General features: G+C 42.8%; 1 protein-coding gene across 4 annotated transcripts; it reads right to left on the reverse strand.

Annotated features, from left to right (window-relative positions):
- Positions 1-1,438: 1,438 nt before the first annotated feature.
- Positions 1,439-21,833, reverse strand: sez6l (seizure related 6 homolog (mouse)-like). 4 transcript variants are annotated; one of them, XM_087790925.1, is made up of 17 exons: positions 21,642-21,833; positions 14,892-15,257; positions 14,324-14,466; positions 14,069-14,264; positions 10,292-10,477; positions 9,951-10,122; positions 8,752-8,918; positions 8,477-8,671; positions 7,481-7,619; positions 7,224-7,420; positions 5,447-5,641; positions 5,188-5,379; positions 4,066-4,260; positions 3,781-3,813; positions 3,537-3,651; positions 2,413-2,518; positions 1,439-2,308 (listed from the first exon to the last, which is right to left on the reverse strand). In XM_087790925.1, the coding sequence occupies exons 1-17, from the start codon at positions 21,709-21,711 to the stop codon at positions 2,279-2,281; spliced, it is 2,697 nt and encodes an 898-aa protein (XP_087647051.1). In that variant the 5' UTR covers positions 21,712-21,833; the 3' UTR covers positions 1,439-2,278. The 4 variants fall into 4 exon arrangements, with proteins under 4 accessions (XP_087647051.1, XP_087647050.1, XP_087647053.1 ...); XM_087790924.1 differs by having other exon boundaries at positions 1,439-2,311; XM_087790927.1 differs by lacking the exon at positions 3,781-3,813 and having other exon boundaries at positions 1,440-2,311; positions 3,537-3,645.
- Between the last annotated feature and the right edge of the window lie 3,492 nt (positions 21,834-25,325).

The following is a 25,325-nucleotide window of genomic DNA, read 5'->3' on the forward strand; positions in this document are numbered from 1 at the left end:
TAATAATAAAACGTTTTTAAAGTTAAAGTGAATAAAGTTTAAGAAAAGTAAATATTTAACACTTACTAGATTATTATTGCTCATTATTAAAATTGCTCAAGTATGTTTGTTTTTATTGAACACGTCATTAATTGTAATGTACAATTCAGAAATTTCAATTTGTGACCTTTAAGAAGTTTGACTTATTTTTGACACATTTTGAACAGTGTTGAGCTCACAATTATGGAGGTGTGCACTCTCTGAGTGTTTTCTTGAGTTCAATTAACTTCCACTGCAATTCTTCTTCGCTTAAAGTTTTTTAGCATTTATGTTTTTTTTGTCACATTTCAAGAATGTCGAGCTCATTTCTGTAACGTGATGTGTCCGAAGTTACAATACAAAGACTTATAATCTAAAATACTAAAATATTTAAGATAACCTGTCCAACAGGAACAGTAACTTATTATTACCTCTTCTATCATTTGAAAAATATAAAAGTTAAATATTTTGTTTTTTTCGCGACACATTAGTGGCGACAAAATGGCATCCCTAAAAATCCTAATCCCAACGCTTTCTATGCTGCCCCCTACTGACAGCTTGTGGTAGCAAAGCTCTCACCTGGTTCAGGTCCTCTCGGTGGCTCACTTGTTTAATTCCCGACTGTAGAAAGTTGCTGGATTTATACCTTTTGAGGGGGCGGAGCCAAGCGCTGCCTTTGATACAACGTCCAGGGTTCGAAGATGAACGTAGGCGAACCGCGGCAACAACAAAGGTTCGATGTGTGTTGATCAGAAGACACACTGAATATAAGACAACACACTTCTGTGAGCTTCACATATTCAGCTAGATGCTCTTGTGTGCCCGCTTCAGGTCAGTCGCACTTTTGTTGAAATACATATTTACCCTGACAATAGTAAAAAAAAGTTGCTTTTGTAAAACAAATTTAAATCATGCTTCAGTTAGACGACAAAAAAAGTGGTGCACGTAAATAACAAAGATATAAACCAGGGTTGGTAGTTCCATTCCTTAAAGGGTTGAAGAATGAAGAAACAAAGAAATTAATAAATATATATCAATTATTAATAATAATAAAAATGCATTTTTTTGTTTTATTAACAAAGGGGGGAAAAAAAATCTCATTTTTTTCAATCAAAATTGTTATTTGTAACATTTCACTCAATTAAGATGTACTTTTAAAATAAACATTATGAAGACCTTTGGACAAAATTGTTGATGGTAGTTATAAGAAATATTTTTGATTTATTTATAAGGTTGTGTTGTATTTAGCCGCCTGTTTAACCAGAAATAGTAAAAAACTTTATCTTAAGGATAATCTTAAATATGTTTTCCGATTGAATAATTTAAATTTAAATGTTGTGCTAATGTTTCTTTATCTTTGTGAAGATCGTTGTTAATAACGTAACTGTTATTGTGCAATTGTGTTGTTGCTGATGATAGATTTCAACTTCTTTTTTTTTTCACTTTTCCAATTTTATTTTGGGAAATTTGCAACATTGTGAAAATGTACATTGAAAACATCAAAATAAATATAGTTACATCATCTGAGGGTCGTTAGTTTTGTCGGCCGTTATGTACACAGTCGAGTCACCGAGTCACGTGATCCTCCGGGTCAGCAAATGTTAAGAAGTTGTTTTGTTCTTCTGTCGTTGTGATCGAGACACACAACAGTTACAACACTTTACATCCTGGTTTGAAGCGACACACACACACACACACACACACTCCTTCAACTCGTTTATATACACGTGGAAAGTCAGACACACAAAACAAACCCCGCTCTCAGACGCACACACACACACACTTTGGACTCACACTCTCACAGCAGACTCACACACACCTTGGACTCACACTCTCACAGCAGACTCACACACACCTTGGACTCACACTCTCACAGCAGACTCACACACACCTTGGACTCACACTCTCACAGCAGACTCACACACACCTTGGACTCACACTCTCACAGCAGACTCACACACACCTTGGACTCACACTCTCACAGCAGACTCACACACACCTTGGACTCACACTCTCACAGCAGACTCACACCGAGAAGTGCTGAAGACCTCGGGGAACTCGGACCTGGACCAGTCGTTCACGTTTGTGTTATAAAAATAATAAACTTGCGCTCCAACGACAGCGGCGCCCCCTGGAGTCCAACGAGAAGATGTGCAGCTACAGAGGTGTTTTCTCCCAGCGGGCGTCACAGTGGAGGCTGGACATCATGAGTTTATTTACACTGCCCCCTCCTGGACGGAGCAGGACAGACAGGTGCGCCTTATATCGAGACTTCATATTCACGAGAGTCCTGCTGCAGGGAGGAGAGTCCGGGGTCAGTCAGCCAAAACATTATGACCACTCATGCAACATGAGTCAAACACAACACGTGGTCATCATCGGAATCGTACTCACAGCTCCGGTTTCGTAGAGCGGGTTATCGAACTCCGTCTCCACGGTGATCTGTCGGTACGGGTGCGGGTACATGAGCGGCAACCTCAGGTTGGAGTGATAGCGACAGCTGAAGAAGAGGAAAGATGACACGGATGTCAAACTCAACAACTAGAGGGAACAAAAATATTAAAGAATCCAAATCAAGGGCAAACATTTATTTATTTAACCAAACAGGAAGTATGATTAAAACATTGCCTATTTATTTTCTGAGGCTCAATTTAATTAACTTTGTGTTCATTAGGGGTGTGTTTTGGATACAGGGACAATGATACGATATATCGTGATACTGTAGTAACGAGGATATATGTGTAGTATTGTTGAGTACTTGACTCTGGTGTTGCAGAATTTACAGACATATGACTCTTGACGAAGTCGTAAATGTTTTGAAACCAAAATATGTCCAAATATTAGATTTAAAGGCTGCTGGAGTCCACTGTATCCTCTCGTCCTCAGTTATCACCATGATCTCGAGGGAGTTTTATTGTTTTTTTTAGCTGTTGATGACTGTTAATCGCAACATAATAATGAAAAATTGCTGTCAATATTTTTGTGATAATTACAAATATAAATATAAAAATGTTTAATTTTATACACAATTCATTGGAATATGAACCGTAAAAGTACTGTGATAAAAAAAAATAGAATATGATTTATGAGCCCCCCCCCATACAACAATATGGTTTTAATGAGTTTGTTTTCTAACAGTAACTATTTTTTTTTTTTTTTTAGAATCCCTTATTAGTCCCGCGAGGGGAAATTCAACCATTCACACATACTGATGGGAGTAGGCTGCACACTTGCGCCAAGTTCACCATCAGGAGCAATCAGGGTGAAGTGTCTTGCTCAGGGACACAACGACACAAGCTTGTCCGGAGCTGGGATTGAACCTGCAACCTTTTGGACTGCAGGCAACCACTCTACCATCTGAGCTATGTTGCCCACATTGTTGGTCATATACGCTTGTTCTTCTCTCCTTCGTCCACTCTCCTGATCCCTGGCGACCGACCTCTACTTCCCCTTCATACAAACTCCTCTCTGGAGGTTCTGGACCAGGTTTGGTGGTGCAGGGTTTTCTGGGGTCTCACCGGGTCATGTAGACGTAGACGGCACCGAGCAGCACAAACAGCAGCAGCACCAGGACGAAGACCGCCAGCGCCACTTTCCCGCTGTCCAGCCGCGAACTCGCCGCCGCCTCTGCAACTGACAAGAGTGATGACAGGCGTGAGTCTGGAGGAGCGACACACGCGTGTGTGCGGCGCACACGTGACACGTGACACATGACACGGGTGGATGCAGGTGGCGGCGTGAGCGCGGCGGCTTCACACTCACCTTCGACGGTGCGACTCCCAAAACAGTGCACAGCTGTAAAACACATTTACAGGTTCTGAACGGATGGTCAGCAGCCGTAACATTATGACCACCAGGGCCTGACCACAGAACCATGCAGGGAACAGACTTATAGTCTTTTAGTCTCTGTTAAAAGTTAAAAATAACTTTTCTATTGACCAGTTTTAATATTTTTTATTAATGTTTTGTCATGAATGTCGATTTTCTGTATTCATGATTTGTGTGTAAAAAGAAAAGACGTTTTATTCTGTGGACAGGAAGTCTCACCGCGGCACAGAGGAAGTGGTCCGCTCCAGAATGACGGGTGTCCCAGGATGCACTTGATGGCCACTTCACCGATGAGCTCGTAACCATGGTAACAGACAAAGTTCAGCGACTCCCCGGGCAGGTACAGCCTCTTGGACAGAACCTGGTACCCATTGTCCGGGAGACCCGGGTTCTCGCAGGAGACCGAGTCCTCCGCTGCAGAGTGAGAGGCGACAGAGAGGGAAGAAGAGGAGGAGGAATGAAGGAGGAATGAAGGAGGAGGAGAAAGAGGGTGAACAAGAAGAACCAGGAGCAACAGACGGACGATGAATCAACTCCAGCTGTCAGTCCTGGAGAGACTCCTCCTCCAGCAGGTGGCAGCACCATGATTTACATTTCAAACACCTCACACTGACTACACACACTCACACACATGCATACACACACACACACAAAAACCCACATGCATACACACACACTCACGCACACATACACAAACACATTCACACAAACAACCACACACACAAGCACACACACCCACACACATATACAGACATGCATGCACACACACAAACACTCACACACGCATACACCCACGCATATATACACACATGCACACGCACACAATTACATATACAGATACACACAACAGTGCATTCACGCACATACACACCAAAACTCACACATATATATACACTAACAAAGACATACATACATATAAACACACACATAAAAAGACAATTACATATACATAAATACACACAAATAAATACACACGGATGCACACAAAAGTATACACATACATACAGACAAACGTACATACATACACGCATACACATAAAAACAGTCACACCTGCATAGTAAATACACACAAATGCACATACAAAATACACACATATACAGTATACACTCAAACACACACACATAAATACAAACACAGATACACACAACAGTACATTCACGCACATACACACAAAAACTCACACATATATATACACTAACAAAGAAATACATACATATAAACACACATATATAGACAATTATATATGAATAAATACACACATACATATAAACACTCACACATATTCCCTCAGACACACACAGCTGCAGTGAAAAGTGTGTGTTGTGTAGATCTGGACCTACATGCACAGTGAGGGAGTCGTGACGTCCACACCGGCGTTCCTGGCTCTCGACCGTAGCAGGTTATAGTGGCGCCGCCCTGCAGGAGGAAGCCGGGGCTGCAGCTGTACTGTATCACCGTTCCCACCAGCAGTTTAGGGTCAGACAAAGTCCTGGTGGCGTGATCCACGTGACCCGGATCTGAGCAGTACATGACTGGAGGAGAAGACAAGTGGTTGGCTTCCTTCAGGTACTCCGCTCTCCTCCTTCCTCCTCTACTGACTTTTCTCACAGAACGGCGGCTGAGAGCTCCAGGAGAGGTCCAGCTGGCAGGCCAGGGTCTCGTGTCCCACCAGGTCGTAGCCCGGGTCGCACTGGTACGTGATCCGAGCTCCGCGCACCAGGGCAATGTGGGACATGGTCTTCCAGCCGTTCTGGATCTCGGGCAGATCCGGACACGAGTCGTTCCTGGACACCTCTGAGAGGGAACACACACACTGATACAACATCTCAACAATGTTGTGTAGTTGTTGTCAAGACAGGAAAGTAGTTACAAGAAAAGATCTTCAAAGTAGCGAGTGTGTGTGTGTGTGTGTGTGTGTGTTTGTGTGTGTGTGTGTGTGTTTGTATGTGTGTGAGATGATTGATGGTGCAGCGAGCAGCGCTGTTACAGCGAGTGTATAATCGGCCTGCAGGGATTTGTAAGTAGAAGTTTCTGCATCAATTATTCATTTTCTATTGACTTTTGTGCTGAATGAAGGAGCCAAGTGTGTGTGTGAGAGTGCATGTGTGAGTGTGTGAGTGTAGGTGTCTCGCTAATTTGCTATCTTCCCACACATGCTTAACACCCAGTGAGAGTGTGTGTGTGTGTGTCTGTTCTGGAAGTGTCTTCACACTGCCTCACCTCAACTCCTCACAGAGAAGACACGTGTATGTGTGTGCGTTTGTGTGTGTTAATATGTGTGTGTGTGTGTGTCTTCGTGACTGTCTGTCTGTTTGAGTGCGTGTACGAATGTGTCTGTTTTGTCTACTGCAAAGATTCTGAGAACACACAATCAAATACCCTTTTCATTGAGACACACACACACTCACACATACAATAAAGTATTCTATAGATTTACACACACACATCTTCTATGAATTAAAATACACCTAGACACACACACTAAAATCTTCTATAGATTTACACACAGAAGCGCGCACACACACACACACTAGAGTCTTCTATAGATTTACAAACACACCTAGACACACACACTAAAGTCATCTATAGATTTCCACATAGACACACCAGAGCTATGTATAGATGTAGACACACACACACACTAAAGTCTTCTATAGAATTACACAGAGACACACACACTAGAGTTTTCTAAATTTTTAGACACACACACACTAGAGTTTTCTATAGATTTAGAAACACACACAGACTTTAACACACATACTTATTCTTCTATAGAATTACACACAGACACACACACTAGAGTTGTCTACGATGTAGACACACACACTAAAGTCTTCTATAAAACTACACAGAGACACATACACTATAGTTTTCTGTAGATTTAGACACACACAGACATTAACACATATACTTAAGTCTTCTATAGAATTACACAGACACACTAGAGTTTTCTATAGATTTAGACACACACACAGACATTAACACATACTTAAGTCTTCTATAGAATTACACACAGACACACTAGAGTTTTCTATAGATTTAGACACACACACATACACACACGCACAAACACACATAGACACACATACAAGAGTTATGTATAGATGTTGACACACACACACACTAAAGTCTTCTATAGAATTACACACAGACACACACACACACTAGAGTCTTCTATAGAATTACACACAGACACACACACACACTAAAGTCTTCTATAGAATTACACACAGACACACACACACACACTAAAGTCTTCTATAGAATTACACACAGACACACACACACACACTAGAGTCTCCTCAGACTCGCACAGTTCTGTATCCTGACAAATGTCCTTCCAGGTCTCCTCTCAACACCGTCCTCCTCGACTCACCCATGTAGTTGATGATGAAACCTTCGCCCTTCCCGAACACCAGGCCCGCGGGGTCGGAGTGGAAGGTCACGGTGAGGTCGGGGGTCGTGGACGAGAGCTTGAAGGGGCTGCTCCCTCCCACGTAGCGACCGAGGATGCGGGTGGTGACCTCGTCCCCGTCGGTGATGGTGAGCATGTCGCTGTCGCTGATGTTCAGGCTGACGAGACAACAAGAGTGAGACTCCCTGGAGTGAGCAGCGACGCTCCAAGGCTCTCACAGCTGCACGTCCAGCAGGACCCGCTTGTCTTCGGCCACGTGGATCCTCCAGCTGCAGTCCTCGCCCTCGCCGTACCACTCAGGCCAGTTGGGAGACAGGATCACGCCGCCGGGTCCCGTCAGGTCTCCCCCACACTGAGCTGAGACACGACGTGATGCTCGTTTTAAACTTTATTCATATCTTAGCTCTTTTAAATAAACACAACAACGTTTCAAGAGGTTTGTTAGCTTAACGCTAACGCGAATAGTAAATCCTATTCAACGGAGCTAGCGTCGACCATCACACCTGCCACAATGAAAACTTTACTGAAAGTGAACTTGATAAACAAATATAAATGTATTTACACAGACATAAATACTCAGACGACAATTTCCCGATGACTATTTAAGCATGTATTTTAAATATAAATATTGTTTTGTCTTTTATAGCATAATTTAACTAGAGGTACTGTATATTAGTGTCGTTTATTCATATTCTTTCAAAATGTATGTAAGAATGTTGATATAATAGTGACAACATTAAATAATTTATTATTTTCACATAAAGTTTGATATTTTAAATCCAATAACTAACAAATACATTTTCTAAATGCAATATTGTTTAATTTGTAGCCTTTTAAATTCAATTTAAAAATACCACCAGACAATAACGTTGGTTTATATTCGACCATAATATATTAACGCGCCACTTTTTTCTTACGTTGTCACATGATCGTCACGCATCATATGATTGGCTTAAAGTGCAATCAAGTAGCAGGTAGTGCTATCATAGCAATATTTGTATACTGAATTTAAAAGGCTACGAATTAAACAATATTGCATTTAGAAAAATACATTTTCTTAATTATTAGAATAATAATATAAAACTAAAAGTGTAATTGAAAATGTATTCATTTATAAAATGTTTTCAAATGAAATTATTTAAGAAAAAAAAGTAAATAAAACATTGACCTGAACATGAAAACAAATCAACTCAAAACAACACATGCAGTCCCACCTTTACAGATGGGCTCGGTGTCGTTCCAGTACGGGTCTCTGGCACTGATGCACTCGATGACAGGCGGGCCCTGCTCCAGCGAGTGACCCAGGTCGCAGCTGAACTGGACCACGGTGCCGACGCCGTACATGGTGTCAGAGGTGGTGAAGTTCCCGTTCTGCAGGTACGGCTCGTAGCAGTGGCCTCGTTCGAACGCTGCAGGAGACAATCGAAGATAAACGTCAGTCGTGAGACACGACCATGTTTGACGGATCCGTCCATCCTCAGTCCGGCACCTTCGAAGCGGATGTTGAAACCCGTGTTGTGGTTGGGCTGCTCGGTGATGAACTGGATCCTCACAGCCGGACCCTCACTGATCACACCCTCGAAGGGGATCTGGCCGCCCCGACCCGAGTCGAACAGAACCACAGAACCGGCGTCCAGTCCGCTCCACAGCACCAGCCTTCAGCAGAGGAGAGTTCATCAGTTTGTTCACGCAGGACATAAGATCCTGTTGTCAAGGCAACAACACTACAGCAGAAGCTACTGTTGTCAAGGCAACAACACTACAGCAGAAGCTACTGTTGTCCAGGTAACAACACTACAGCAGAAGCTACTGTTGTCAAGGCAAAAACCCTACAGCAGAAGCTACTGTTGTCCCGGCAACAACACTACAGCAGAAGCTACTGTTGTCAAGGCAACAACACTAGAGCAGATGCTACAGTTGTCAAGGCAACAACACTACAGCAGAAGCTACTGTTGTCAAGGCAACAACACTACAGCAGATGCTACTGTTGTCAAGGCAACAACACTACAGCAGATGCTACAGTTGTCAAGGCAACAACACTACAGCAGAAGCTACTAACCTCATGGCAACAACACAGCAAAAGCAACTGTCATTATAGCAACAACAATACACTGTAATCTACTGACATCATGGTAACACTACAGTGTACGTACGATACCTTGGTAATGGGAACAACACTACAGCCAAAGTTCTTTGTGTCATGGCAACAACACTACAGATGAAGCTACTTTTCTCATGACAACAACACTATGACTTCAGTTGTCATGGTAGCAATGCTACAGCAGAAGCTACCATTGTCATGGCAACAAAACCACAGCAGAAGCTTCTGTCTTCACGGCAACAACAACAACATGGAAGAATATTCAGTTTTCATAGCAACAACACTATAGTATAATACTGTGGTCATGGCAACAACACTATAGTATAATAGTGTCGTCATGGCAACAACACTATAGCAGAAGCTTCTTTCCTCATGGTAACAACGGTAGAGCAGAAGCTACTGTTGTCATGGCAATAAAACATTAGCAGAAGCCTCTGTCATAATAGCAACAACACCATGTCGTTCTGGTAACAATAATGTTTCCATGGTTACAACACTACAGCTGAAGCTACTGTCGTCATGGCAACAACACTAGAACTTCTCTGCTTCCATGACTTCACATCTACACGGTATGAGAGACCACTCACCTGTCTGTGGGTCCGAGGCCCAGTCTTTCCAGGTGCAGGTGCAGCCTCTGGTCTTTAGGGGCCTCCAGAGACCAGGAACAGGATCGGTCCTGTGTGGTGTTTGTCCCGTGGTGAGGAGACGGAGACAACACTCGACCCACTGATGCGTTCTTCACCGACCCACCACACAGAGCTGCACACAGCAGGTAGCTGTAACTCATCCTCTCGCTCACCCTCTTACTCACCCTTTTACTCACCCTCTCACTTCACCTCTCAGTCACCCTCTTACTGACCAGTCACCACTTCACCTCTCACTCACCCTCTCAGTCACCCCTTCCCTCCTCTCACAGCACTACACTCACCCCTGCAGCTCGGCTCTTTGCCACTCCACACGGGCAGGGACGCGTTGAGGCAGGTGAGTTGCGGCGCCCCCTGCAGGTGGTAGCCCATGTGACAGTGGAAGCGGGCCACACCTCCAGGCAGTAAGTCCTGAACCAGAACTTCTCCAAAGTGAGGCCTCTTAGGAAGAGAACAGCTGAGCCTGAAGACTGAAGAACACAAACTTATGGATGCTGACACACACACTATAACACACTCGCTCACACACACTCATTCACACACACTGTACAATAAAGACTCATGTCTCTTCTACAATAAACTCTCGAGTCACAATAAAGACTCATGTCACTTCTACAATAAACACTAGAGTCACAATAAAGACTCATGTCACTTCTACAATAAACACTCGAGTCACAATAAAGACTCATGTCGCTTCTACAATAAACACTCGAGTCACAATAGAGACTCATGTCACTTCTACAATAAACACTAGAGTCACAATAAAGACTCATGTCACTTCTACAATAAACACTCGAGTCACAATAAAGACTCATGTCTCTTCTACTATAAACACTTGAGTCACAATAAAGACTCATGTCACTTCTACAATAAACACTTGAGTCACAATAGAGACTCATGTCACTTCTACAATAAACACTAGAGTCACAATAAAGACTCATGTCACTTCTACAATAAACACTCGAGTCACAATAAAGACTCATGTCTCTTCTACTATAAACACTTGAGTCACAATAAAGACTCATTACACTTCTACAATAAACACTAGAGTCACAATAAAGACTCATGTCTCTTCTACAATAAACACTTGAGTCACAATAAAGACTCATGTCTCTTCTACTATAAACACTTGAGTCACAATAAAGACTCATGTCACTTCTACAATAAACACTTGAGTCACAATAAAGACTCATGTCTCTTCTACTATAAACACTTGAGTCACAATAAAGACTCATGTCACTTCTACAATAAACACTAGAGTCACAATAAAGACTCATGTCACTTCTACAATAAACACTCGAGTCACAATAGAGACTCATGTCTCTTCTACAATAAACACTCGAGTCACAATAAAGACTCATGTCACTTCTACAATAAACACTAGAGTCACAATAAAGACTCATGTCTCTTCTACAATAAACACTCGAGTCACAATAAAGACTCATGTCACTTCTACAATAAACACTCGAGTCACAATAAAGACTCATGTCTCTTCTACAATAAACACTCGAGTCACAATAAAGACTCATGTCACTTCTACAATAAACACTCGAGTCACAATAAAGACTCATGTCTCTTCTACTATAAACACTTGAGTCACAATAAAGACTCATTACACTTCTACAATAAACACTAGAGTCACAATAAAGACTCATGTCACTTCTACAATAAACACTTGAGTCACAATAAAGACTCATGTCTCTTCTACTATAAACACTTGAGTCACAATAAAGACTCATGTCACTTCTACAATAAACACTAGAGTCACAATAAAGACTCATGTCACTTCTACAATAAACACTCGAGTCACAATAGAGACTCATGTCTCTTCTACAATAAACACTCGAGTCACAATAAAGACTCATGTCACTTCTACAATAAACACTAGAGTCACAATAAAGACTCATGTCGCTTCTACTATAAACACTAGAGTCACAATAAAGACTCATGTCGCTTCTACTATAAACACTAGAGTCACAATAAAGACTCATGTCACTTCTACAATAAACACTCGAGTCACAATAAAGACTCATGTCACTTCTACAATAAACACTCGAGTCACAATAAAGACTCATGTCACTTCTACAATAAACACTTGAGTCACAATAAAGACTCATGTCACTTCTACAATAAACACTTGAGTCACAATAAAGACTCATGTCTCTTCTACAATAAACACTCGAGTCACAATAAAGACTCATGTCTCTTCTACAATAAACACTCGAGTCACAATAAAGACTCATGTCTCTTCTACAATAAACACTCGAGTCACAATAAAGACTCATGTCTCTTCTACAATAAACACTCGAGTCACAATAAAGACTCATGTCTCTTCTACAATAAACACTCGAGTCACAATAAAGACTCATGTCTCTTCTACAATAAACACTCGAGTCACAATAAAGACTCATGTCTCTTCTACAATAAACACTCGAGTCACAATAAAGACTCATGTCTCTTCTACAATAAACACTCGAGTCACAATAAAGACTCATGTCACTTCTACAATAAACGATCGAGTCACAATAAAGACTCATGTCTCTTCTACAATAAACACTCGAGTCACAATAAAGACTCATGTCTCTTCTACAATAAACACTCGAGTCACAATAAAGACTCATGTCTCTTCTACAATAAACACTCGAGTCACAATAAAGACTCATGTCTCTTCTACAATAAACACTCGAGTCACAATAAAGACTCATGTCACTTCTACAATAAACGATCGAGTCACAATAAAGACTCATGTCACTTCTACAATAAACACTCGAGTCACAATTAAGACTCATGTCACTTCTACAATAAAAGATCGAGTCACAATAAAGACTCATGTCACTTCTACAATAAACACTCGAGTCACAATAAAGACTCATGTCACTTATACTATAAACACTCGAGTCACAATAAAGACTCATGTCACTTCTACTATAAACACTCGAGTCACAATAAAGACTCATGTCACTTCTACAATAAACACTCGAGTCACAATAAAGACTCATGTCTCTTCTACTATAAACACTCGAGTCACAATAAAGACTCATGTCACTTCTACTATAAACACTCGAGTCACAATAAAGACTCATGTCACTTCTACTATAAACACTCGAGTCACAATAAAGACTCATGTCACTTCTACTATAAACACTTGAGTCACAATAAAGACTCATGTCTCTTCTACAATAAACACTCGAGTCACAATAAAGACTCATGTCACTTCTACAATAAACACTCGAGTCACAATAAAGACTCATGTCACTTCTACTATAAACACTCGAGTCACAATAAAGACTCATGTCACTTCTACTATAAACACTCGAGTCACAATAAAGACTCATGTCTCTTCTACAATAAACACTCGAGTCACAATAAAGACTCATGTCACTTCTACAATAAACGATCGAGTCACAATAAAGACTCATGTCGCTTCTACAATAAACACTCGAGTCACAATAAAGACTCATGTCACTTCTACAATAAACACTCGAGTCACAATAAAGACTCATGTCGCTTCTACTATAAACACTCGAGTCACAATAAAGACTCATGTCTCTTCTACAATAAACACTCGAGTCACAATAAAGACTCATGTCGCTTCTACTATAAACACTCGAGTCACAATAAAGACTCATGTCGCTTCTACTATAAACACTCGAGTCACAATAAAGACTCATGTCACTTCTACAATAAACGATCGAGTCACAATAAAGACTCATGTCGCTTCTACTATAAACACTCGAGTCACAATAAAGACTCATGTCACTTCTACTATAAACACTCGAGTCACAATAAAGACTCATGTCTCTTCTACAATAAACGATCGAGTCACAATTAAGACTCATGTCTCTTCTACAATAAACGATCGAGTCACAATAAAGACTCATTACACTTCTATAATAAACACTAGAGTCACAATAAAGACTCATGTCACTTCTACAATAAACGATCGAGTCACAATTAAGACTCATGTCACTTCTCAGTATAACACTTGAGTCACAGTTAAGACTCAAGTCTCCTCTACAATAAGAGTCACTTCCACACGGACGAGTCACTGGAGGACTCACTCTGGTAGTGCAGGGTAAACGCCCCGACGCTGCCATCTGCGGCGCTGCGGTAGAAGACGGACAGTGAGTTGGTGGGGCTGCGTATCACCTGACCCTCCACCAGCAGCGTGTGATTGGCCAGCAGCAGCTGGAGTCCCCGCTCGTCCAGCCCTCTGATGGACAGCTGCTCGCCCTCCGAGAGGTTCACGCTCTTCACCTGCGGATCGGACCAGGACGTTACGACCGGCCGAGTCGCTCCGTCTGAAGGATCTTTACCTGCATCTCCACGCCGTAGCCGGTGTAGACGGTGATGCTGTAGATGCAGCTGAACGACGAGCCGTCCGGCGCCGGAGGAGCGTCTTCGGACGAGTCGATGAAACCCTCTGGGTCGGTGAAGTTCCCCAAACATAGGGCGCCAGCTGAGGAGACAGGAAGTGAAGGCAGCTCAGATTCACGTTATGTTGACTTGACTTGTGTATGGTCAAGAAAGTGACGAAAGGGGCAACAATACGATATATTGTGATACTGTAGTATATATTTGTAGTATTGTCGACTACTCTAGTGTTTTTACAGACCACATGACTCTTGACGAAGTCGTCACTGCTTTCATTTGTTTTGAAACCAAAATATGTCCAAACATCAGCTTTAAAAGCGAGTCCAGTGTATCCTCTCGTCCTCAGTCATCGCCAGTATCCCTCAGGATTTTATTGTTCCTTAAACTGTGTTGAGGTTTAATTGAAACACGAAAATGAACAAACGCTTGTAAATAAAATGTTTACATAGTTTAGTTTATACAAAATGTTTTGGGATATACTTTCTACCATAACAGACTCATGATGTTCACCTGCAGAGGGAGCCGGAGTGTCCAGCGTGGAGGTCTCAGCGGAGGCCTCAGTGGGGGTCTCAGTGGGTGTCTCAGTGGGGGTCTCAGTGGGGGTCTCAGTGGGGGTCTCAGTGGGGGTCTCAGTGGGGGTCTGAAGCTCTGGGTTCAGTGTGGGACTAAAGTCTTCGATCTCCACAGTCGGCCCGACGTTCGGCCCGTGCCTGGATCCCTGGCCTTGATCCTGCAGGTGCTCAGGTCGACCGATGCCAAGTCCTCGGCCCATCAGGGGCAGCAGCTTGTGGGGTAGCAGGGGGGTACGCAGGGCCCCCCTCTTTGGGGACCGGCTGGAGTTTTGAGACCAGGGGGCGACAGAGAGCACAGATGGATCTGGAAGACACAACAGACTTACACGGTTGAGTCTGAATTTTAAACTCACTGTTGCCATGACGACAGCAGCTGTCAATCATCAACAGCCACAGTAAAATCAGAAGGAAAACTGTTGTGTGCATGTGTGCGCACGCAAGTGTTTGTGTGTGTCTTTGTGTGTTCGCCCTCACAAACAAACAACTCGGAAGCGTCAAGTGCCATTTGAGCTGCTCGAACGAGAATATGAAGAGCCAAACAAACAAACACGGGTTTGTGTGTCAGAGTGTGTCGTTGTGCGTTTCCCTCGTTAAACTTCCACTTCCATCACAATCGAGATGAATCGCGTCCACTTAACGAGCTGGAACCCTAAAACCAGTCGGAGCCGGTTTCACTTTCCGCCTCAGGCATTTAACGATCGCGCACAAACACACACGAAATCACAGTTCTAGGTCAGCGGCCTCAGTGACCATCAGAGAAGCAGTTACAGCTCAACAACGCCCCCTATAGGGAGTCTGTTCTATGTTTATCCAGAGCTTTTTGTCGTGAGAAATAAAAAATATGCCACAAAAACAGAGAAGACAACCAGAGATGGAGTCACGTGACTGGTCCAAATTCAAGTCAAGACCTCAGCAGTTAAAAGTCACAAGTGGGTTCAAGGAGTTTGAGAAAGACCCGTCCAGATGAAGACTTCAGAAGAACAGAATTGGTCTTTAGACCTGGAGTCTCATTCCTTAGAAATAACAAGACTCAGGAGCAGAGGTGGAGACTGTGAGGAGAAGGTCCAGACAAACCAGGTCCTTCAAGGGTGAAGACCACTGAATATAGTTTTTTTGAGGACAGGTCTGACCTAACCCAGACCTGAGAAGTCTTGTGCAATCAAAGGAGGTCTCAATGAAGCACCTGGAAACAACATCCTGAACAACATGAAGACTCTGAGGAGGCTGACAATTTGAAGGCCAAGTCAAAAGTGTTAGACAAGACCAGTTGTTGAGGGATTAATCCGGGATGTTTTCCAAAATCTGCAGTTGTTTGTTCTCTGCTGCTGAATCTGGAGAGTCTGGAGCAGACAAGTGTCGGACGGGATGAGTGTCAGCAGCACGACTTGAAACACTCGGGAGATTAGCTTCACACACTCTCTTGTCGGATCCCGTAGCGCCACGGGAGCGTCAGAGAAGGTTCCCGACTGTCGACTTACACTTCTGTGAAGACGGCAAATCCTCGCCGGGATTAAGGATCCTGTTACACAGGAGGAGCTGAAATATTCCCAAGTCAGACAGAGAGTCTGCCTCCGTCCTCTCAGCTGATGCGAGGGATTAACAGGGAACGTCAGGTCGAGAGCTGGAGAAGGTTTCGGGGATTAGAACCATCAGTGATGAGGGCGCAGGATACAAGCTGGAGAGGGAATCTGCTGACACGGTTGTTGGTAACTCTGCCAAGTCTTTGAGACACTTGTCACACTGCAGGGGGAAAAGTTAGAAGAGGAGGAAGATAAGGACAGAGGGCAGAAGAAGAGGAAGATGTGGGGATAGGTAGTGGATGAAGGAGAAGAAGATGAAGAGGAAGATGTGGGGATAGGTAGCGGATGACGGAGAAGAAGATGAAGAGGAAGATGTGGGGATAGGTAGTGGATGATGGAGAAGAAGATGAAGAAGAAGATGTGGGGATAGGTAGTGGATGACGGAGAAGAAGATGAAGAGGAAGATGTGGGGATAGGTAGTGGATGATGGAGAAGAAGATGAAGAAGAAGATGTGGGGGTAGGTAGTGGATGACGGAGAAGAAGATGAAGAGAAAGATGTGGGGATAGGTAGTGGATGATGGAGAAGAAGATGAAGAAGAAGATGTGGGGATAGGTAGTGGATGACGGAGAAGAAGATGAAGAGGAAGATGTGGGGATAGGTAGTGGATGATGGAGAAGTAGATGAAGAAGAAGATGTGGGGGTAGGTAGTGGATGACGGAGAAGAAGATGAAGAAGAAGATGTGGGGATAGGTAGCGGATGACGGAGAAGAAGATGAAGAGGAAGATGTGGGGATAGGTAGTGGATGATGGAGAAGAAGATGAAGAGGAAGATGTGGGGATAGGTAGTGGATGAAGGAGAAGAAGATGAAGAGGAAGATGTGGGGATAGGTAGTGGATGAAGGAGAAGAAGATGAAGAAGAAGATGTGGGGGTAGGTAGTGGATGATGGAGAAGAAGATGAAGAAGAAGATGTGGGGATAGGTAGTGGAATAAAGGAGAAGAAGATGAAGAGGAAGATGTGGGGGTAGGTAGTGGATAAAGGTTAAGAAGATGAAGAGGAAGATGTGGGGATAGGTAGTGGATAAAGGAGAAGAAGATGAAGAAGAAGATGTGGGGATAGGTAGTGGATGACGGAGAAGAAGAGGAAGAAGAAGATGTGGGGATAGATAGTGGATGACGGAGAAGAAGATGAAGAAGAAGATGTGGGATAGATAGTGGATGACGGAGAAGAAGATGAAGAAGAAGATGTGGGGATAGGTAGTGGATGATGGAGAAGAAGATGAAGAAGAAGATGTGGGGATAGATAGTGGATAAAGGAGAAGAAGATGAAGAAGAAGATGTGGGGATAGATAGTGGATAAAGGAGAAGAAGATGAAGAAGAAGATGTGGGGATAGATAGTGGATGATGGAGAAGAAGGTGAAGAGGAAGATGTGGGGATAGGTAGTGGATGAAGAAGAAGAAGATAAGGAGGAAGATGTGGGGATAGATAGTGGATAAAGGAGAAGAAGATGAAGAGGAGGATGTGGGGATAGGTAGTGGATGATGGAGAAGAAGATGAAGAGGAAGATGTGGGGATAGGTAGTGGATAAAGGAGAAGAAGATGAAGAAGAAGATGTGGGGATAGGTAGTGGATAAAGGAGAAGAAGATGAAGAAGAAGATGTGGGGATAGGAAGTGGATGGAGGAGAAGAAGATGAAGAAGAAGATGTGGGGACAGGTAGTGGATAAAGGAGAAGAAGATGAAGAAGAAGATGTGGGGATAGGTAGTTAGAGAAGATGAAGAGGAAGAAAAGGAGGGAGAAATAGAGGAAGAGACAGGGAGAAGAAAGAAGAGGAGGAAAATAAGGGAAGGAGAAGGAAGAAGAGAAAGGACAGAAGAAGAGGAAGGACAGGAGAAAGAAGCAGATGAAAGACGGTAAAGGGTAAAGGGTGGAGACGAACTACTGGACTTGGAACAGACTTGTTTCTTGAATACGCATGGACTAGCCAAAACATTATGACCATATAGCAAATATAGAGAAGTTCTGTGATTGTAAGTAAGTAATAAAGTAATATTTGTGTGTTCTCGTGTGTGTGTATTTGTATTTGTGTGTTTGTGAGTGGGTGTGTGTGTGTGTTTGAGTGAGTGTTTGTGTGAGTGTGTTTGTGTGAGTGGTTTTGTGTATTTGTGTGTGTGTTTGAGTGAGTGTTGGTCTAAGTGTTTTTGTGTATGTGTGTGTTTGTGTGTGTTTATGAGTGTGTGTTTGTGTGTGTTTATGAGTGTGTGTGTTTGGAGCTTCAGTATCCAGGATTATCCTCTCGGGATGATGCAGGACTGCACGGATGCTGCTGACACTTCTGCACAATAGAAGCAATTAACTGAAGCTTAACTTTGTGCCTGTGTGTATGTGTGTGTGTATGTGTGTGTGTGTGTGTCTGTGGGTGTGTGTGTGTGTGTGTGTGTATAAGTGTGTTAAGCCATGTGTGTGATTGTGTTAAGCTCTGTGTGTGTAGCAGAAATAAAAGTGTCCAGGACTCACATCTGTAGCAGAGAAGGAGGATTTGGGGAGAAAAGGAAGATTTTGTAACCATGAACCACAGAAGTCCTCCAGGAGGGGTCAGCATAGATCCTGCTGCCCCCCTCACTCCAGAACAAGACTCCAGGTATAGTATCTCTGACAGATCTAATGAACATTGTTAATGCTAACGAACCATCCAAGGTCCATTTAAGTCATTGTCAGGTTCTCTTTTCGGGTCAAACTTGAGTCACAGGGACTCATCAGTCGGATTCACTGTCAGATGTTTGTCCACCTGCTGCTTCCTGTCTGACAGGAAGTGTGAGACCATCAGCAAGATGCAGAGAACCTGCTGACTTCAGGTGGAGTCAATCAGAGTCTTCAGCTGTCTGGTCAGCGCTGATCTGAGCTCAGTTTCCATGACTCAGCTTGAACAGAAGAAACGTAAGCAGCGCCACAGACGCAGCAGATCTCAGGCCAGTGAGTCAACATAGAAGATCTTTAAAAGATACACACAGAAACTTACACACACATCCACACACACATCAGCACCACATCAAGACACACACATACCTCAACCAACAGATCAAAACACACATCCACAGACATCAACACATACATTAACACACACACTCACACACACATCAACACACACATCCACACATATCAACACACACATCTACAGACACATCAACACACATCAACACACGCACACACACATCAACGCACACTTCCATGAAAACATCAACACACATACAGACACCACCACCATCAACGGAGACATCTACACACATTTCATCAAAAATACTGAGGCACACATCAATAGACAATTATGCATAAATCAACACAGACATAAACACACATTACAACACACATCAACACAGACGATTATGCATAAATCAACACAGACATACACACATTACAACACACATCAATAGACAATTATGCATAAATCAACACAGACATAAACACACATTACAACACACATCAACACAGACCATTACGCATAAATCAACACAGACATAAACACACATTACAACACACATCAACACAGATAATTACGCATTAATCAACACAGACATATACACACATTACAACACACATCAACACAGACAATTACGCATTAATCAACACAGACATATACACACATTACAACACACATCAACACAGACATATACACACACACATTACCACACACATTAACACAGGTATATACACACATTACCACACAAATCAAAACAGACATATACACACATTAAACACACACATCAACACAGACAATTACACATACAAAAATACTGAACACACACACACACACACACACACAATCATACACACAAACTTGACAGGTCATTACAACAATAATTCACCAAACTTTGGTCTCAGTCGTTTGCTGTGTTTCAGCAAATAAGTCAAATTTAACTTTAGATGCAAGACGACAGTGGGGGGAGGAAGAAGAGGAGCAAAGATGAAGAGGAGGAGGAAGATGAAGAGGAGGAAGAAGAAGAAGAAGAGGAACCAAGATGAGGAGGAGGAAGAGGAGGAAGATGAAGAGGAGAAAGAAGAGGAGCAAAGATGAAGAGGAGGAGGAAGATGAAGAGGAGGAAGAAGTGGAGAAAAGATGAAGAGGAGGAGGAAGAAGAGGAGGAAGATGAATAGGAGGAGGAGGAAGAGGAGGAAGATGAAGAGGAGGAAGAAGTGGAGAAACGATGAAGAGGAGGAAGAAGAGGAGGAAGATGAAGAGGAGGAAGAAGTGGAGAAAAGATGAAGAGGAGGAGGAGGAAGAGGAGGAAGTGGAGGAAGATGAAGAGGAGGAGGAGGAAGAGGAGGAAGATGAAGAGGAGGAAGAAGAAGTGGAGAAAAGATGAAGAGGAGGAAGTGGAGGAAGATGAAGAGGAAGACCAGGCTCAAAGATGAAGAGGAAAAAAGATGTGAAGTTCTCAGCAGGAGTCTGAGCTTCTTAGTTTAATGATGAACAATTTCAGACTGTGTGTGTTTGACAGGACAAGTCTGAATGTTGTGTGTAAATGTCTCACGACTGTTGTGAGACATTACATGGTAACAACAGTGTTACCATGTATCAAACTCAAGGGGGGCTCAGGGGCCAAATCTGGTCCACTAACTAATCCTACATGTCCCGTTAGAGGTGCGCGCTGAGTGACGTCAGCAACGCCTCGGAGGACGACCTGTGGAACATCTACTGGACACACGTGACAGTCAACACGTGGAAGAAGGTGGTCCATGACCTTCAGGTGGACTCAGACCCGCAAGAAGCTGTCATCGGGTCACGTGACTTGAGAAAGTAAACAACAACAACAGGACAAACAAGGGTCGTGCTCAGCTAGCCTTCATGCCCTTGGCTCGACGACCCTCCAGGACTGAGGGGGGTGTGAAGGGAGGAGGGTGAGGGGGTGAGGGGGTCTGGAATGGGAGCCTCCACATCAATACAAGAAGATTCCTTCACATCTCATTAACTTCCTCACTTTGTAATGATCATCTCCAACGTCCGCGCGCAAGCACTCGCGCACGCAGACTGCAGAGCTTGTTGACTGATGGAGATCCACACACACACACACACACACACACACACACACACACACACACCACCACCACCACCACGCACACCCAAGAACACCCGCTCAGCATCTCCACCATCACTGGCCGCTTCATACCTGCAGTCGTGAGGCTCCACAGCATCCAGATCCCGAGCAGCGCGCTCGCGCAGCAGGCGGCCGTGGGCATGACGAGGCGAGCCGGCCACACGGAGGCGAATGTCGGCCGTAGAGGAGACACCAGAGGCGGAGCTCGGAGCTTCAGCTGCGGCCGCTCTGCAGTGAGGAGGAGCCGCTGTGAGAGTCACTGAGTCCGCATGTCAGCAGCAGCAGCAGCAGCATCATCAGTGTCCTCCCTCTGTTTGTGTTCCTACACACCCGCCCACCGCTCACACGCACGCGCGCTGGCACAGCAACACACACACATGCACGCAGACACACTTGATCAAACACTGACACACGCACGAGCCTGGCACAGCAACACACACACATGCACGCAGACACACTTGATCAAACACTGACACACACACACACGCACGGAGACACACTTGATCACACACTGACACATGCACGCAGACACACTTGATCACACACATACAAGCAGGCACACTTGATCAAACACTGACACACGCACGCACGCAGACACCCAGAACCACCACGCACACCCAAGAACACCCGCTCAGCATCTCCACCATCACTGGCCGCTTCATACCTGCAGTCAAACACTCACACACACACGCACGCAGACACACTTGACCAAACACTGATACGCGCACGCACGCAGACACACTTGATCAAACACTGACACACGCACGCACGCACGCAGACACACTTGATCAAACACTGACACACGCACGCTCGCAGACACACTTGATCACACACTGACACACGCACGGACGCTGGCACACTTGATCAAACACTGACACACACATGCACGCAGACACACTTGATCACACACATGCACGCAGACACACTTGATCAAACACTGACACGCACATGCACGCAGACACACTTGATCAAACACTGACACGCGCACGCATACACACACCCACACAGAAACAAAACAACTCCGCAGCATTACAGTGCAAGCACATTACTGAATGTTTTTATTTTTCAAACGTTAAATTATTTATAATTGAAATTATTTTTTAAAGCATTTAATCATATATGTTTTTATTGTATTATTATTATATATTGAAAGGTTGTATTGGTAAGCTTTTTAAACAAATATTTGGATAAAAAAACGGACTATTTTCAAATTTATTAATTGATTGAATTATTCATAAAATTTAATAATTAATTAATAATTAAATGCTTTTAAAACAAATTTCAAAAAAACATTTAAAGTTAAAAAATTTGAAGTGTTAAATTAAACCACTCGATATGCTGATGGCACTGATATACTTTAACACGTACAATACACATTTGACACATTCATGCATAGATACAAACACAAACGTACAGAAACACACACACACTTACAGACACACCCTTCAAGCGAAGGAGATGTGCAGATTAAATATGTTCAACTTTTTTTGTCAGCGTCAAGACTTGCTGCAATGTTAGCATCAATGCTAGTTACTATAGTATTGTAAATTTTAGCTGCAATAACAGTGTCAACAATAGCATAAAGTTCAGTGTCAAAAAAGCTTCAAAGCAACCTTAAATATTGGAAACAATATTCATTATAACATTAGCGTAAACCTTTACTTTAATGTCAACAATAGAATCAAGCCAGCTTTAATATTAGCATCAATGTTAGTTACAATACTAGAGCAAACTTTAGCATAAACATCAGTAGCTTCCAAGCTACCTTCAATATTGGCATCAAATGTTACAACACTTTAGCTTCAGTGTCGATAATAGCTTTAAAGCTAGCTTCAACCTTAGCATCAATATTAGGAACAATATTATCTTAAATGTTAGCTTCAACTTCAGTGTCAACAATAGCTTCTAAGCTAGCTTCAATATTAGCGTCAATGTCAGTTACTACATAAGCGTAAACATTAGCTTCAACATCAATTGCAAGAATAGCTGCTTAGCTTAGCTTCTAAGCTAGCTTCAATATTAGCGTCAATGTCAGTTACTACATAAGCGTAAACATTAGCTTCAACATAAATTGCAAGAATAGCTGCTTAGCTTAGCTTCTAAGCTAGCTTCAACATTATCATCAATGTCAGTTACTACATAAGCGTAAACATTAGCTTCAACATAAATTGCAAGAATAGCTGCTTAGCTTAGCTTCTAAGCTAGCTTCAACATTATCATCAATGTCAGTTACTTCATAAGCGTAAACATTAGCTTCAACATAAATTGCAAGAATAGCTGCTAAGCTAGCTTCCATAATAGCATGAATGTCAGTTCCAACATTGAATCAAGCGTCACTGTCAACAACATCTTCTTCGCCAGCTTTAAAATGTCGTCAGAAGGAACACGGAGACACTGGAGATGAGGAGGGGCAGAGAACACCAGAGGTCAAAGGTCACACGTCTCAGTCAGATCACTCAGTCAAGTGGACCTTTGAAGGAGAGAAGCTCCTCCTCCTCCCACCTCCCTCCTCTCCGTCTCCTTCCTCCTGCGTCTTCTTCCTCCTCATAATAATCCGCCAGAGGATTTTCTAAAACTCCTCTGCCGGACAAAGGCAGTGGAATTATTTTCCATCTTGTACGTGAGCTCGTGATGATTCACCAGATAAGAGCGAGATCTGCCGCGAGCAACGGGTCGTTTATTGATTTGTTGATCATGACAAAGAAGACGAAGACAACCGTGGTGATGATGATGATGATGATGATGATGATGTGCGTGAAGAGAAATGCAACAATGAGCCTCATGAAGAATCAATACGAAGGAAGGATAGGAAGAGGAGGAGGAGGAGGAAGATGAGAGGTTCAGTTCTGTTGAGCACTGACCCACTGACCCGCCTCAGTTCTGATCACAATAGTCTCATCTAGTCTGCAGACACTCCAGGTCAGTGAGCACACACACAGTCTTAGACACGGTCACACACTCAATATCTTTTAAACACACCGTCACAAACACACAAACACACAAACACACACACACACTCCTAAAAACAGTCACACACACATATTAACACACACACATGCCTAAAAACAGTCACACACACATATTAACACACACACACACTCCTAAAAACAGTCACACACACACACACACACACACACACACACACACATACACACACACAGCCTCTTAAACACAGTCACGGTCACACAAACACATAAAGCCACGGCCTCACACACACACCGTCACACACTTAAACACAATCACTTTTAAACACCCCATCACAAACACATACACAAAAAGACACTTTTAAACACACTTACATATTAACACACATACACTCTTTTAAACACAGTCACACACACACATAAAAACACTCAAACACACTCACATATTAAAACTTTCATATGGAGGTACATTTGTTTCTTTATGATTATATCAGAAAAATCTAATAAAAAAAAAGATTTAATTGAAGTTATCTTTTTGTGTCAGGATAATATTATGAGTTGGACATTTGTGTCTTACTTATTCAATCCCAAGTCCTTTTTTTAATCAAAGTGAAGTTATGAAATATATATATTTTTTATATATATATATATATTTAAATTGTATTTTGGATTGAATAATAAAGAAACAAATCTACCTCCATACTTTCAAAATGTATAATCGAGTTGACTCGACACAAATTGACGCATCCAATGTAAACGTTGTACATTTGAAAAATGCTGAAGAATAAAAACTGTCAAGCGATGATACTTCTTGTACAAACGAGAACAAAAC

This window comes from Callionymus lyra, chromosome 5 (assembly GCF_982586985.1).
Source record: "Callionymus lyra chromosome 5, fCalLyr1.hap1.1, whole genome shotgun sequence".
Classification (NCBI taxonomy): Eukaryota; Metazoa; Chordata; class Actinopteri; order Syngnathiformes; family Callionymidae; genus Callionymus; species Callionymus lyra.

Excerpts from the sequence above, each read along its gene's own strand:
- sez6l (XM_087790924.1), bottom strand. The coding sequence starts at position 21,711 with ATGCCCACGGCCGCCTGCTGCGCGAGCGCGCTGCTCGGGATCTGGATG. Across the intron at positions 8,672-8,751 it reads TTTCAACATCCGCTTCGAAG|CGTTCGAACGAGGCCACTGC; the intron begins GTGCCGGACTGA and ends TGTCTCCTGCAG. Across the intron at positions 7,421-7,480 it reads GTCCTGCTGGACGTGCAGCT|CCTGAACATCAGCGACAGCG; the intron begins GTGAGAGCCTTG and ends TTGTCTCGTCAG.